We start from the raw sequence: 15,761 nt of genomic DNA on the forward strand, positions 1-15,761 counted from the left end.
TCCCATCTCTATAAAAATTTGTTTAAAAATAGCCAGTTGTGGTGACTCATCCCTACAGTCCCAGCTACTCGGGAGGCTGAGGAAGGATGATCCCTTGAGCCCAGTTCAAGGCTGCAGTGAGCTATGATTGCAACACTGTATTCCAGCCTGACAGAGCATGACATTGTCTATAGTAAAAAAAAAAAAAAAAGAAATCTGGAAAACATCATTAAAGAATTAAAGAAAAAAATTCACCTCAGTAATGTTCTTTTTGTGTGGTTACTAGTATATTTTTAGAATTCCATTAAATATTGTGAAATATTACCCATAATCCAACAATTCACAAATAACCACATTTAACAGTTCAGTGTACTACTTCCTTAGTTCAAGGATTTATGCATCTGTGCTACAAAAACATGTATTCACATGCTACAATTCCTGAGTATCTCTATGACTTTTTAGTGAAAGCATGAAAGTTCCCCAGACATCTAAAAATATCAGCACCAAATCTTTGCAACTTTAAGTTTAGGTGCAGAGAAGGAATTGAAAAACTCTAAACCTACTACCAAGGCAGTTGTTGGGATATTATCTATGACTTTGATACAAATTCTGTTACAGTTCATATTGTTACAAATACCACTGGCGTGACATCAACCTTATCCTTCCCCCAAACAGAATAGTATTGTGAACTCGTTGAACTTTTCAGGGCATCACTATGGAATAAAGTCAAGATTCTGATTATTTATGGTTTTATTCCACATAACATGATGTAAATATATGGTGTGGTGGCTCACACCTGTAATCCTAGCACTCTGGGAGGCCGAGGTAGGCAAATCATTTGAGCTCAGGAGTTCAAGACCAGTCTGAGCAAGACCAAGACCCCGTCGCTGCTAAAAAAAAAAAAAAAAAAAGAAAAGAAAAGAAAAGGGCCAGGCGCGGTGGCTCACGCCTGTAATCCTAGCTCTCTGGGAGGCCGAGGCGGGCGGATTGCTCGAGGTCGGGAGTTCAAAACCAGCCTGAGCAAGAGCGAGACCCCGTCTCTACTATAAATAGAAAGAAACTAATTGGCCAACTAATATATATAGAAAAAATTAGCCGGGCATGGTGGCGCATGCCTGTAGTCCCAGCTACTTGGGAGGCTGAGACAGAAGGATCGCTTGAGCCCAGGAGTCTGAGGTTGCTGTGAGCTAGGCTGACGCCACGGCACTCACTCTAGCCTAGGCAACAAAGTGAGACTCTGTCTCAAAAAAAAAAAAAAAAAAAAAAAAAAGAAAAGAAAAGAAAAAAAATATCAAAAGAAATTAGCTGGACAACTAAAAAATATATATAAAAAACTTAGCCAGGCATGGTGGCACACGCCTGTAGTCCCTGCTACTCAGGAGGCTTAGGCAGTAGGATTGCTTGAGCCCAGGAGTTTGAGGTTGCTGTGAGCTTGGCTGATGCCACGGCACTCTAGCCTGAACAACAGTGAGACTGTTTAAAAAAAAAAAAAGAAAAGGTATCTGCTGCATTAAGTTGTGATTCTGGGAGTATCCAACCAACAAGTATTATTCAACAATCAATTGAAAAAGTGCTAGTCAGGTCAGTGCCAACAATGAGGAGCAGAAAGGAAAACAACAGCTATCCTAGTAAGCATCTTACCATTCTTCTATAAATCAACTGTACTAGATTATTGTAGTAGATTATTGTTACTGTAGATTATTGTACAAATTACTCCCACGCTCACTTAACTTTGGGCTTGACCACGTGACTCCATTTGTTTAATGGAATATTAGCAGATGTGATACAACCAATGATTGAAAGGCACTTGAATAATAGAGCTTACTCTCTTATGCCTTTGCAGTGGCTGCGAGAAGAGCTTTGCCTGGGAAGTCACTGCCTATTCAGTCTGAATCCCAAAATAACATACAGAACAGTCCTGAGTGTGTGTGTTTCAACCCAAGTTAGGTTGAATCAGCAATGCGGAAGCCTCAGATACAGGGGGCTGACTGTAATAGCTATTAGGTATTCATGGCTGACTATATTAAAAAGAAAAAAAAAATTTCTCCCGCTTCCACTGTGTTATCCTGTTATTGACATAGCATCACTTCAGGTCCCAAGCCTGGGAGTAGGAAGGAAAGTATGTCCTCAAAGGAGAGCCAAATCACAGAAGGAGCAAGACCAGAAAGAAATTGCAACTCAAAAGGTTCATCTTAGGCAGGCAGGAATTCTCCCCTAGGTCCAGGGCTTTTGCTCCCTTGCTTCCCAATCCTGGCCCTGGCCACATATAAAAGCAATCCAGGTACCCAGATGGTAGTGCCTCAGAGAACAATCATATTCTTAGTTCTACATTAATCTCAGTATCTTTTCTACTTCTGTTATTTCAGTCTTCTTTAAAATGCTCTCTCTCAACTGGGCTTTGGAAAACTAAAGGAAATAGGCCTCAGTCTTTTCTAATTATCCAGCGTTTCCCCAAGTACAAGGTAAATACTATGGAATACTAACTGAAACTGTTAAGATCTCTGGAGATTTTTTCCCCTCCATTAACAATTTTAAGATGCTGGGATTAATTTATCAAAGAAGGGGCAAGTTTTCTTTTTATTGACTAAGTTGCAAAACTTTGTTAAATATTTTCTATTTCATCTTCAATGGATTCTCACTGTACACATTTAAAAAGGACTTCTGTGCTGTGTTAAAATATTGCTAGAAAATACATGGAATTTTAAAATATTTTAATATATTTTTCCTTGATACTCATTCTTCCCTTTTTTATTATAATGCCATTTACCATAAAATAATTTCATCTATATTTGATCAAGATCTTACATAATGTCCTGTCTCCCTTTCAGTAAGGGAAAATAATTCTTATATGCTTCCTTACTTTCAGGATTGAAACAAGTGGTCCCTTTTGAAAGTTCATTTTCTAATTTAGCAATAAATAATTCAAAGTAGAAGAGCTTTTAGTCCACACCTAATAATTCACTTTCAATAATTTACTATGTATATTTATTATAAACACAAATCTAGAAAATAAGAAAAAAGAATTATTATCAGTTTGTAATTTTGTACCCCAACACCTATATAAAAATATCCAGAAAAGAAACTGTTGAAAGCTAATTTAAATTGGAAATAGACAAAGGACACATAGAAACTCCAACAACTTAAACCAGAACTAGTTTCAAATGTCTATCCAATCAACTGGTAATCAATCTCAATGATCTAAGAAAAGTCCATTACAGTGAAAAATCTAAAACTTTATTTAAAAATGTAATTTGTTTTTAAATACCTATGTTTCTCAAGTAAATAAGAAAAGTTACTGAATCACATTAATTCAACCAGTAAGTATTATGTTTACAGTTATGTCATTAAGGCAAGTAACACAGGAGATCATGTTAGTTCCTTGAGACATTAACCTCAAAAAAGAGATGTCTCCCAAGCACTTCTAGTGTTATTACCCACAAACTTGGATGATCCCATTTGTATTTTTAGCCTGAACATCCAACTAGAATAGCATCTTTGGTAGCCAGTTTCAAAAGATGGCCCCCAGTAATGCCCACTCCCCGTTTACCCATACATACCACTCTCCCTATCAATCAGTAGAGATTATTTCCTCCTTCTAAGAACCCAGCCACCACACTTTAAGGAAATCCATGCAGCCACATGATAAATGGCCCATACAGAGAACTGAAGGCCCTTAGCCCTACCTGAATTCTCAGCCAGTAGCCAGCCCTGTGAATGTGGCCATTTTGAACACTCCAGTCATACTGGCACCCGAGGCAACACCAGGAAAAGCAGAAAAACCATCAAATTTGAGAGAAATAATAAATTGGTTCTTTTAAGCCACTAAATTTTGAAGTGGTTTGTTATACAACAATAATTATCTTTTATATCTATCAGTTCTATAAAAAAAAAAAACTTACATGTGTCCTAAAATTATGTCATTCAAGTTTCAAGTTCCCCTACTTGATTCTGGGATTAGTTGGACAGAATATATTTATCCTGTCTATTTTTAAAAATAAGCCTCAAATTCCTCCTCAGCTCATCTTTCATACATTTTATATATATATATCCTATATTCAATTATTTTCATTTCTCTTCCAGTTCCACTTATCTTTTCTGAGGTTTAAACCTATACTTGTGTTGACCAAAGAAGTATCAGGAAAGGTCCTTGAGGACCTGCTAAAGCCGAATGTGATTTATTAGCACACAAGTTATTTAATGTAAACTACAGCTTTCATATCTTTTTTTTTTAGAAATTAAACATTATGCTTAAACTATTTTTCACAAGTATCCAAGGGCAACTCCAGTCAACTCTAAATAGCAGTCTCATTAATAAGATTTTATTGTAAAATTCCTAATCAAATCACTACATTAATGTGGTGATGAGCAAATTCATAAGAGTATCCATTTCATGTTGACATTTTAAACCAATTTTACTTTTTTTTAACTATGGATATCAGGGCATCTATACAAAAGTTGCCATTAACAATTCACAATTGAGGGAAAGGGTAAAGCCAGAACAAAGCCAAATACTGAACAAAATTTTCTATGGGATTAAAAGGATAGGTCTTTCCATGTGTACTATGCACTAATTACTTGATGTAAGTTCAAATAAAATATCTTCCTATCTCAAAATTGACTCTGAATAAACATGTTATACAGGGTAAATGGGACCAAAGGGAAGTTGTGACTTACTCAGATTCATAATAAGACTGTTACTGAGCTGAAAGAGAATACAAAATCTCAAACTCTCTGTTCTCTGCTTCTCTGATTAAGGTGTCATTCTTGGTGACCCTCTTCCAGTTGACCTTTTCTCAAACAGCAGCCACAATAGCAGGGAAGGTCAAAAATGAAAGTAACTAAAATTAAAGAAAAAATTGGCTTCTCCATATAGAAACTGATTCAACGTTTAATAATGTATGGTGCCCTAAAAGCTACAAACTACTACATGGTCATCTCCAAGTCCACCTTAATCAGGAGGCCATTATCAAAACATAACTCACTAGTACAAAGCAGAGATGAAGCGGTTGAGGATATTCCTAGGCTGAGGTCTTCTTAACGGAGAGTAAAAAGGATGATCTCATAATGTCTCTTTATGATCCATAACTCGCATTATTCCATAAATCAGACACAAGTGTCAGGATCAGGATTAAAAATCAACCCTCTAGGTAGGAAAACAAAAATAAGGAACTTTTCTAATTTAAAGCTAGAAGTTGGCTATAGAGATAAAGCAACTTTCATTTACTTCTAAAGTTCTAAAAAATGTCAAGATCTCTTTTTAATATTTGACCAATCTCTGAAAAAGTATTCTTGTAAATGGGGCGGTTTACAGCCTAAATTCAATAAGATTAGTATCCGTATTTTTTTAGATTTGTTGTGGTATTTCAGGCAAAGACACAAAATAACTATTTTTTTAACAAAGGAATAAGATTTGGAGTAACAAGTTACAATTGCTTCTGAAAAAAGCAAAACTTGAATGAAAATAATATCAATGTCCTTAAGGCCACCTGTTAAGCTAAAAGTCTATGCATTCCATCACCCTTTAGTTGTAATCACAAAGTTTGGTTTTACACCTAGGATATACAAGAAGCATCAGATTAAAAGCATCAAATATCAGACTATATTAAATTTGCCAAAGATAAGCATAGCAAAAGAAATACATGATACAGTTAAATAGGCTTCAAGGGGTTTAAACATACCCACAAAGTCCAATTCATGCTCACACTGTCCTTTAACCTAAAACTGATGAGTAACCACCAGTCCTGACTTAATCTCACATTACCCACTACCTACAGTCACCCTAAATCTTCTGAATTTCTCCACAGATCTCATCATTTCTTATGGGTCTTTGCAACTCTAATCTCCATGGCCTTTCCTTTCCCAGAAAGTGATACAGCACCTGGCCCCATATTTTACTACCTCCACAATTTAGCTCCAAGTTTTGTTTTGCTTTACCCTATTAGATATTAATTTTGCCCCCAATCTCCTGTACCCATGTTTCCCTGACCAATCGGCCTCTTACTTTTCATCAACTTGTCCTTACTATAATATTTACCTTCTTTCAAAGTATATAACCCTTTTCCCGATATTTTTAATTCTGGTTCATAGTCAACACCCTCTTCCTCTCCAAGGTATTGTCCCCATAGCCCTAGGTCCTCTCTCCCAGTCCTTACTCTTCCTAAGTAAGGCCTCTTCCCTTCCAGAGTTTGTCAACCTTAGTTTGGCCAAGCTGAGATTCCACCCTCAAGGCAAAGCCTATCTTCCCTCCTCATTTCACAGAACTACAAGCCTCCCAGCAGCCTCCGCTTTCCCTCCTCCACCCTTAAATCCATCTGCATCCAGCCCTGCCTATTCTCCCCTTACTCACAGTATCTGTCTTCCCACTATCCCGTGCTCCCCTTCCCCACTCCTGAATGCACCTCCTCTCCGGGGCCTTACCTATAGTAACCCTGACACCGGGAAGGCCCTGCCAGCGGCCTCACGGCGTCTCTCCACTGGGCTTCCTCCGCTCTTCAGTAACTGTCCCCACGCCCCTTTCCCTCCCGGGCCCCGCGCGCCGCCTTGTGCCCCCTCCTCGATTAAGCTCCCGCTGTCACTTGGCCTCTCATCCACAAGATGGCGGAGCTGCTGCCCCCACCCTGGGTCCGCTCTGCAGCCCCCAGCCTCCTTCCCGGAGCTCTCATCCTGTCCCTCCGGCCGCCGTCGTCACGGGCCTTGGCCCAGGGTCCCGCTACCCAGTCCCGCAGTGGGCGGGCGGCCTCGGCCTGAGCTCAGAGACGCCGCCAACGCCCCCGCGTCTGCCGTTCCCCGGCCTACACCGTCTCCTCACCATAAACTTGAGTGCTTTCTCCTGCAGCACCGCCTCGGCTGGGTCCATAATCGCCGGGGCCACTGGGTCTGCTCTCCGCCGGGGCCGCCCCTTTGGTGCCAGGCCGCAGCCAACGCAGAGCCCGGATCCCGCCTCCTCTTCCTTCCCCCCGCCCTCTCTTACCTCTCAGGCACTGGCAGGGGGGCCAAGGAGAACCAGCTGCTCCGTGCTCATGCGTGAGCCCACTGGCTCAAGGGATTTGTAGTTCTGGAGCTTCCCTCAGCAAAAACCGAGGCCACGCCGCGAACCGCAACTCCCGCAGTTCACTGCGGCAGCACTGCGGCTGCCGACAAGCCAAATCTAGACAACTCGTGGTCAAGTAGGGGAAACGGGCTGATGGGAATTGTAGTTTACAGGTTCTACGGCTGAGAAACGGGAGGGGCACGGGTGTCTCCGTGGTAACCGAGCGACGCCAGTGGCGGCTTTCCTGGCGTTTGCTATCAAGATGGCGACCAGTACCTCGCCTGTAGCCCAAATACTGGGAAAACTGTGAGAGGAATCAGGGGTCTTAGGGCCTCCCTAACTGTGGTTTTAGAAAGCTAAACATCCCCAAATTTCACATGTCTAACGTCTGCAGGAAGTTTGTGACCCAGAGGCGCTGGGCCAGTGGGCACCTGGGAGCCGCTCACAGACCAATGCAGAATTTCAAGGTCCTCCTAAACTATCGCCCTTCACTTCTCCCAAGGAATCTTTCCTCGCCTACAGCGAGTCAGAGCCTGGTAGAACTCGGCTCATGAAATTCTTGGTGTTTAGAACCCAGAAAGCATAGCCTGCAATTGCTAACCCTGGGATGTAAGCCCTGCTCTAAGGGTTAAACAGATACTTACAAAAGCCTTTGAACAGTGGAGTATAATGGTCATCCAACAAATAAAGCATATAAATATTTTCTTTGGCCTTGAAAATGACAATACGAGTTTATTTTGGAAATTGGGTCTACTTTAGGAGGAAAAATACTAGCGTTGGTTTACAAGTGAGGTAGATTATAAACCTGGTGCAGTGGCTCCCACCTGAAATCTCAGCTACTCTGGGAGGCTAAGGCTGGAGGATCCCTTAAGCCAGGGCAGCAGAGCGAGACCCCCATCTCTAAAAAACAAAACAATAAAAAAGTGATAATAGATTATGATAGCCTTGTATAAAATATCTAAATTCATAAAATAAGTGAATTAGGAAAGTGCCTTTTCACTTAAGGGAAAAATCTCCATTGTAACTATTTTAGTTCATTCAATAAATAATAGACACATAACTGTGTGCAGACATCCTTTCAAGAAATGAGGATTCATTAGTGAACATAGCACACCCAGTCCCTTTCTTTGTGGAGTTGACATATCTAGTCTGTTGATACTTTGTCCTAGTCATCCTTATGTCCACAGAACTCAGCATAATATTTAATAGACTTTCATTTCATAAAAAGTTTTGCTCTTGAATTTAAAAAAAAAGTTCAACACAAGTGCAAAATGGAGAAGACTTAAAACTCATTTGTATGAAAACTACCTGGAAGTTTTTCATAGAACTAAGGCAGGTATGTGACATAGTTACCAAAAAAAACCTACAGGAGTCCTAGGCAGCTTGAAGAGAAGTAGTGTTTGAGGCAAAGAGCCTTGTGGTCTTGCTCTGTTTTGAACCACCCAGTTCACTCCTGTAGTGTTTGGCTCAGATATGGGCACCCATGTTCTGTGAACATCATATGCAGAAACATAGCCAAGGACAGGAAGACCAAGAAAGAAAATATTGGTGGATGCTTAACCTGAAAAAAAGAACACTTAAAAATAAGATGACAAGGCCGGGCAAGGTGGCTCACACCTGTAATCCTAGCTCTCTGGGAGGCCGAGGCAGGCGGATTGCTCAAAGTCAGGAGTTCAAAACCAGCCTGAGCAAGAGCGAGACCCCGTCTCTACTATAAATAGAAAGAAATTAATTGGCCAACTGATATATATATAAAAAATTAGCCGGGCATGGTGGCGCATGCCTGTAGTCCCAGTTACTCGGGAGGCTGAGGCAGAAGGATGGCTCGAGCCCAGGAGTTTGAGGTTGCTGTGAGCTAGGCTGACGCCATGGCACTCACTCTAGCCTGGACAACAAAGCGAGACTCTGTCTCAAAAAAAATAAATAAATAAATAAGATGACAACCAACTTCAAATATTTGAAAGACTTTTGAAGTCATATGTTAGTAGCTCCATAGGGCAAACTAGGACAAATGGGTAGAATAATAATAACAACAGCTATCACTTTATTAACTCTTTGTACCAGGCACTGTACTAGCCATTTTGCATTTATCATCTCTAATAGTCATAGTAACTCTGTGAAATAGATATTATGCCTAATTTACAGATGAGAATAAGGCTAATCAAAGACAAATAACTTGATTAAGTCATACAGCAAATTTCATAAGTCAGGATCCTCACCCAAATCTGCTTGACTTCAAGTCTCATGCTATTTTCACTGAACCACACTGCAGTGACATAGGCCTCAGATAAAGATAAAGAATTTTCTAGTATTTACAGCTGTCCTGACAAGGGAGTAGACTGCCCCATACCTGAAATAGGCAGGATGACTATTTGTCAGGGGTATTGCCTAGGGGGTTTCAGAATGGGTGGAAGACCTTTTAGGTTAAGATCTTTTTTTTTTTGAGACAGAGTCTCACTTTGTTGCCTGGGCTACAGTACTATGGCGTCAGCCTAGCTCACAGCAACTTCAAACTCCTGGGCTCAAGTAATCCTTCTGCCTCAGCTTCCCAAGTAGCTGGGACTACAGGCATGTGCCACCATGCCTGGCTAATTTTTTCTGTATATTTTTAGCTGTCCAATTAACTTCTTTTTATTTCTGGTAGAGACGGGTCTCACTCTTGCTCAGGCTGGTTTCGAACTCCTGACCTTGAGCGATCCGTCTGCCTCAGCCTCCCAGAGTGCTAGGATTACAGGCATGAGCCACCGCTCCCAGCCCAAGGAAGGTCTTTTAAACTCTAAGATTCACTACTGTTGAAAAGTCACTTGTTTAATTTCATCATCCATGGCCAGGCGTGGTGGCTCACGCCTGTAATCCTAGCACTCTGGGAGGCCGAGGCGAGCGGATTGCTGGAGGTCAGGAGTTCAAAACCAGCCTGAGCAAGAGCGAGACCCCGTCTCTACTATAAATAGAAATTAATTGGCCAACTGATATATATATAAAAAAAAAAAAATTAGCCGGGCATGGTGGTGCATGCCTGTAGTCCCAGCTACTCGGGAGGCTGAGGCAGAAGGATCGCTCGAGCCCAGGAGTTTGAGGTTGCTGTGAGCTAGGCTGATGCCACGGCACTCACTCTAGCCTGGACAACAAAGCGAGACTCTGTCTCAAAAAAAAAAAAATAATAATAATAATAATAATAATTTCATCATCCAGAGAGGAGTATGAAAATATTGCCTGATAAAGCCAGCAGTCAGTGATAGTCCTCTTTTTGTGCCCAGTCATGTAGAGGTGAGGATTAGTAAACAAACTCAAGGAGTGTTTGTTTAGAAGTCCAACCAGTTAAACAGTTCATATACATATGGATTGAAATTGAGCTGGCAGGGGCTGGCCACAGAAAGGCTAAATCCTTTTTGCTGAAAATTGACCGCTCATAGTCAGGCAAACTGAGAAATCCAAATATGAATTGCCCTGATTTTCAAGACTCTCATATGCTACATGGTTTAGGAGAGTTTATTATTGGTATGGGAATTAAAAGGTAGATCTAGCTCATCCTATTACCAGTTCATGGGTTGACTGGGCAATTTAACTGACTCTTTTTGGCCCTCTCCTTTGTCATCTGGGAAACAAAGGTCTCTGGCAACTCTAAAATATGTATACCCATAAGCGAGGCTATCATCACCATTTTCCTTGGTTTGCAATATTCACCTCCAATCCAGTCTTGGGACTCCAGGTTCTCTCCTTCTACCTCATCTGATAATCTGTTTTAGAGTGCACTTTCATCACATTTCTTCCTTGCTCAATACTTTCATGGCCCTCTTTTCTCCTTTAGTTTTATTTAAATTACTTTGTCTGGCTTTCAAGACCTTCATAATCTTACCCAATTCTATCTCTCCAGCCTTACTTCCCATTTTGCTTTAATATACCCCTCCTCTCGAAGCAGAGCATTCTTCTCCCACCCACATCTACTCAACATAATCCTGCCTCTTGGCTGTAGCATGTGTTGGACATTTTGTAATTCCTTACTCATCTTTCAAGGTTTGATTTAAATCTTACTTTAAAAAAATATTTACCTGGCCGGGCGCGGTGGCTCAAGCCTGTAATCCTAGCACTTTGGAAGGCCGAGGCGGGCGGATTGCTCAAGGTCAAGAGTTCGAAACCAGCCTGAGCAAGAGCAAGACCCCATCTCTACTATAAATAGAAAGAAATTAATTGGCCAACTAATATATATATATATATATAAAATATTAGCCGGGCATGGTGGTGCATGCCTGTAGTCCCAGCTACTCAGGAGGCTGAGGCAGAAGGATTGCTTGAGCCCAGGAGTTTGAGGTTGCTGTGAGCTAGGCTGACGCCACGGCACTCACTCTAGCCTGGGGAACAAGCGAGACTCTGTCTCAAAAAAAAAAAAAAAATTTACCTAATTATTTATTACTTTTTATCACCATAGCCCAATCCCTTTTGCCTCCCTCCATAGGCAATGTTTATCTTTTTGTTTGTGTGGTTCTTGAAAAATAGATATTGTTTTGTGCACCACATTTTTATTTCACAAATGTAATATTGTTTATGTATTGAGCAAGGAAGAAATGTGATGAAAGTGCACTCTAAAACAGATTATCAGATGAGGTAGAAGGAGAGAACCTGGAGTCCCAAGACTGGATTGGAGGTGAATATGGCAAACCAAGGAAAATGGTACTGGTGCAAAAAGTGTGAGACAAATGAGATACATAAAACAATATTATGGGTTTTAAGATCCATTCCTGTTGCTTTGTGTATGTTTAACTTGTTGCTTCTAACTGCTGTGTAGTAGCCTGATGGTGTTTATCCCCATATTTTACCTATCCACTCTCCCAGGAAAGCCTTCAGCTCCTAGTCACCCCAAATAACACAGCAAGAATTAACCTCCTACGTACCCCCTGAAAGTGAAAGCTTTTGGAAATATGTTCTTAAGATCATACTTGCTGGTTAATAGACTATTAAGGTCACTCAATTGGACTATGTAGTGCCAAATTACAGCACAGAAAGATCACAACAGTCTACACCTCCACCACACCACTGCACCACACTTGGCATTTTCCAACTTGCCACTCTTTTTTGCCAGTCTGTGAAGTTTACCTTCTCTAAGCAACCTCAAACTTACAATGCATCTTTAAGCACTCTAAGCTGCTCTTCTAACCTCCATTCCTGTGGTGTATGCTGAGTGTTTAACACATAGCAGGCTGGAGGCAGAAATATTCCACACATGCATGTGTTTTTTTCTCATCCAGTGGCATCCCTCTTTCTCATACCCAGTTGGGTTCTCAACCTTGATAATACATAAGAGTCATTTGAGGAGCTTTATAAAAATACTGATGTCCAAACTCTACTCTCCAGGTATTCTGATTTAACAGACCTGTGGTAGGCCCTGAGTGTAAGGTTTTTCGGCGGTGGCGAAAAGAAAAGAGACACAGAAAGAGAAAGAGTAGGGGGGCCAAACCACGTGGCTTTATTATACACTCGTGGACAAGGTTCTGGGGTCCAAAGAGAGGGGGGCCCCAGAAGTCGCGCTCGTTTGAAGGGGCTGAGGCCTTTTATATCCTTTGGGCCTGGGTAGAAACTTTTGGCGGGAAGAGCTGGGGATTTTCCATTGTGACCTTGGGTGGTCATTGAGGAAAGGAAGGGCTGGAGGTATCTGTGAAATCCAGGAGCCAAAACATTCTTATCTGGGTGTGGATCCTCTCAGCGGGGCCTGGCAGTTTTGTCCTTGGCAGGTCTGACCTCAAGAGCCTTTTCTTTTTTGAACTAGGGAAGGGAGGGGGCCCGCCACCAGCCTTACACTGAGCAGTAGTAGTTTTTTTATTTTTTTTTATTTTATTAGCCCAACTTTTAGAAGCAAATCTTAGCAGTAGTAGTTTTACTTTGTTTTTTTTTTTTTTTTTTTTTTTTGAGACAGAGTCTCGCTTTGTTGCCCAGGCTAGAGTGAGTGCCGTGGCATCAGCCCAGCTCACAGCAACCTCAAACTCCTGGGCTCAAGCAATCCTCCTGCCTAAGCCTCCCGAGTAGCTGGGACTACAGGCATGTGCCACCATGCCCAGCTAATTTTTTGTATATATAATTTTTTAGTTGGTCAATTAATTTCTTTCTATTTTTAGTAGAGAAGGGGTCTTGCTCAGGCTGGTTTTGAACTCCTAACCTTGAGCAATCCACCCACCTCGGCCTCCCAGAGTGCTAGGATTACAGGTGTGAGCCACCACACTCGGCCAGCAGTAGCGGTAGTTTTAAAAGGTGGCTCTAATCTGCAGCCAGATTTGAGACCACTGCCTTGGACTTTAGATGCCCAGCGCCTACTTGCTGACCTCTAGCTATCCAGAGTCCTCCTACAGCCTAACTTGCCTTCCAAACTCTAGAATTACCCCTACTCTCCCCTCCCCCACCAAAACACCTCTGTTTTCCAAAGACAGCCAATCAAAGCTCAAGGTTGACAGGAAGAAAAAGTGATTAACTCACTGATAAAAACCCAATAACTATTTAATATTTGACTATCTGATAGGCTTAATCTTGGGGTCAAGAGATCCTAAGGAGGTAGGAAAGGGTATTTATTTGTATTTCGGCTGGTGGGAGACATACTGTTATGGTTGGGTGTTAAAGAAAGATTTTCACCCTTCCCTTTACTTCTGTGTCCTCATAAAAGGTCAGGAGTTAATTCTTTACTTCTGAAAATTTGCTGACATTGAGGCACTATGTTCTTATGCCTAAATGGAAGGAGACATTTTTAACAGCAAACTGTAATTCGCATTAGGTTCTCTCCTCAGATGCTCCCACTGTCTCAGGCCAAGGCTGATTCTTATCTGCATAGAACAATTGGTACCCTTCAGGGCAGCTCTGAGGGCTGAGGACTGGGTAGGATGGTAGTGGAGCCACGGGAAAGAGTATTCCTGGCAAAGGTAACTGCATTTTTCATGATTCATTCTGGGAACCAAAACAAGATCCATGGGACTTTAGTGGAAGAGTGGCCTAGAGGAGACTGCAGAGGACAACAGCATGAAGCTCTACAAGCAAGACACGATTTAGGCGGCATAAGCTGGTCAGGTGAACTAGCCGATGTCCTTTCTAACTGGTCTGAATGCCTGTATCTTACTTATCAGCTATAAAATATCTTGACTTTCACCCCAGTTTAAAGCCAAATATAGGCATTTGGACTTTATCCTGAGAGCTGTGGGAAATGACTGAAAAATTTTAAGCAGGGCTACAGCATGGTCAGATTTATATTTTCAGAAAATCACTCAGAGTCTGGGGTGGAGAATAGATTAGAAAGGAGCACAGCTGGAAGCTTGGGAAAAGGATTATGAGGTTGCTGAAATCTTCCTGGGAGAGAGGGTGGCAGCTTGAATGAGGGAGGTGGTGAGAACAGAAAGAAGTAGATGGATTCCAGTGATACCAAGGAGATAGAATTGGTGGGACTTGGTGATTTATTGGATATGTCATGGATGGTGTCAAAGGGATGTGTCAAAGATGACTTGTAGGTATCTGGCTCAGGAAACTGGATAAATGAAGGTTGCCATTTTTGGAGACAGGGAGCACAATAGAAGGAGCAGGTGATGGGAGGATAATCATTTCTTTTCCAGACATATTGCTTCCAGGAGCCTGCAAGACTTCCATATGGATTCAGATATCAGGGAGGCCATTGGATATTTGGAACTAAAGCCAGAGAGAAAGAACTGGACTGCAGATAAGGATCCCCAGAATACAGGTGGTAACTGAAGCCCCACCCACCCCCACCAGAAAAGGATGATATCACCCAAGGAAAGCACGAACAATGGAAAGAGCAGCAGGTTTAGAACAGAGTCCTGAAGAACCATAGGATTTCCAGGATGAGCAGAGGAAGAGGAGCCTCAAAGCAGCACAGGAAGTGACCAGAGACGCAGGAGGAGAGTCCAGTGAGTGTGGATCTGTGGATCATGGGGGGAGAGAGAAGCCATACTGCAGCAAGTTAAAAAGGGAGCTGAGGACATGAAGCATCTTGAGTCTCTTCTTACAAAACTTGTGGCTGTCAAGGAAAGGAGAGAAGAGCTAGCACAGTGATTAGGGGTAGATTAGAAGTTGGAGGTCTAAGGAAAGTATCCCTTGTTTTGTTTGAAAGAAGGGAGACTTTGGAGGAAACTGAAAAGGTGTGACAACTAATGCTATGACGGATCCCCAATTGGATGCTGGAACAACATATGCACACATACACACACACTGACAGAAGAGAAAACAGCTATAAAAGACATTAGTGGGACAATCAGGGGGAAACTGAATAGGGGTTTATAGTAGATAATAGAGTGCTATCAATATTAAATTTCCTGAGTGTGATAATTGCAAGAATAAGAGTATTAGAGAATGTCCTTGTTCTCAGGAAATATATGCTGAAGTATTTAGGGTTAAATGTTATGATGCTTCCAGCTAACTCTCACATGGTTTGGGAAAAAAGAAAAGTATAGGTATATATTAATATGGAGAGAGAGAAAGAGGGAAGGAGAGAGAAATAAAAAGAGGGAGAGAGAGAGAAAATCAAAGCAAATGTGGCAAAATGTTGAGAATTGGTTGATCTAGACGAAGGGTTATGGGAATTTGCTGGACTATTCTTGCAACTTTTCTGAAGGTTTCAAATTTTCCAAAAATAAAAACTTGGGGAATAAAAAAAGTAAGAGACTTAAGCATATTTAAATGCTGATGGAAAATATCTATTAGGAAGAGAAAGATTGAAAATAAAAGACAGGGGATCATGATGGAGCCAGTTCCTGAGAAATTAGGACAG

The 15,761-nt window shown here is 41.5% G+C and overlaps 1 protein-coding gene across 10 annotated transcripts in view; it reads right to left on the reverse strand.

Moving 5' to 3' along the window:
* The window catches only part of BTRC (beta-transducin repeat containing E3 ubiquitin protein ligase), a 185,743-nt gene extending 178,082 nt beyond the window's left edge, over positions 1-7,661 (reverse strand). For 7 of the 10 annotated variants that reach the window (XM_076009836.1, XM_012769203.2, XM_076009835.1 and 4 more), the window contains exon 1: positions 6,788-6,943. In XM_076009836.1, the coding sequence (XP_075865951.1) occupies positions 6,788-6,835 (48 nt within the window). In that variant the 5' untranslated portion in view covers positions 6,836-6,943. The other 3 variants (XM_076009832.1, XM_076009834.1, XM_076009833.1) reach the window with 3 other exon arrangements.
* Between the last annotated feature and the right edge of the window lie 8,100 nt (positions 7,662-15,761).

Source organism: Microcebus murinus, chromosome 14, assembly GCF_040939455.1.
Source record: "Microcebus murinus isolate Inina chromosome 14, M.murinus_Inina_mat1.0, whole genome shotgun sequence".
Lineage (NCBI taxonomy): Eukaryota > Metazoa > Chordata > Mammalia > Primates > Cheirogaleidae > Microcebus > Microcebus murinus.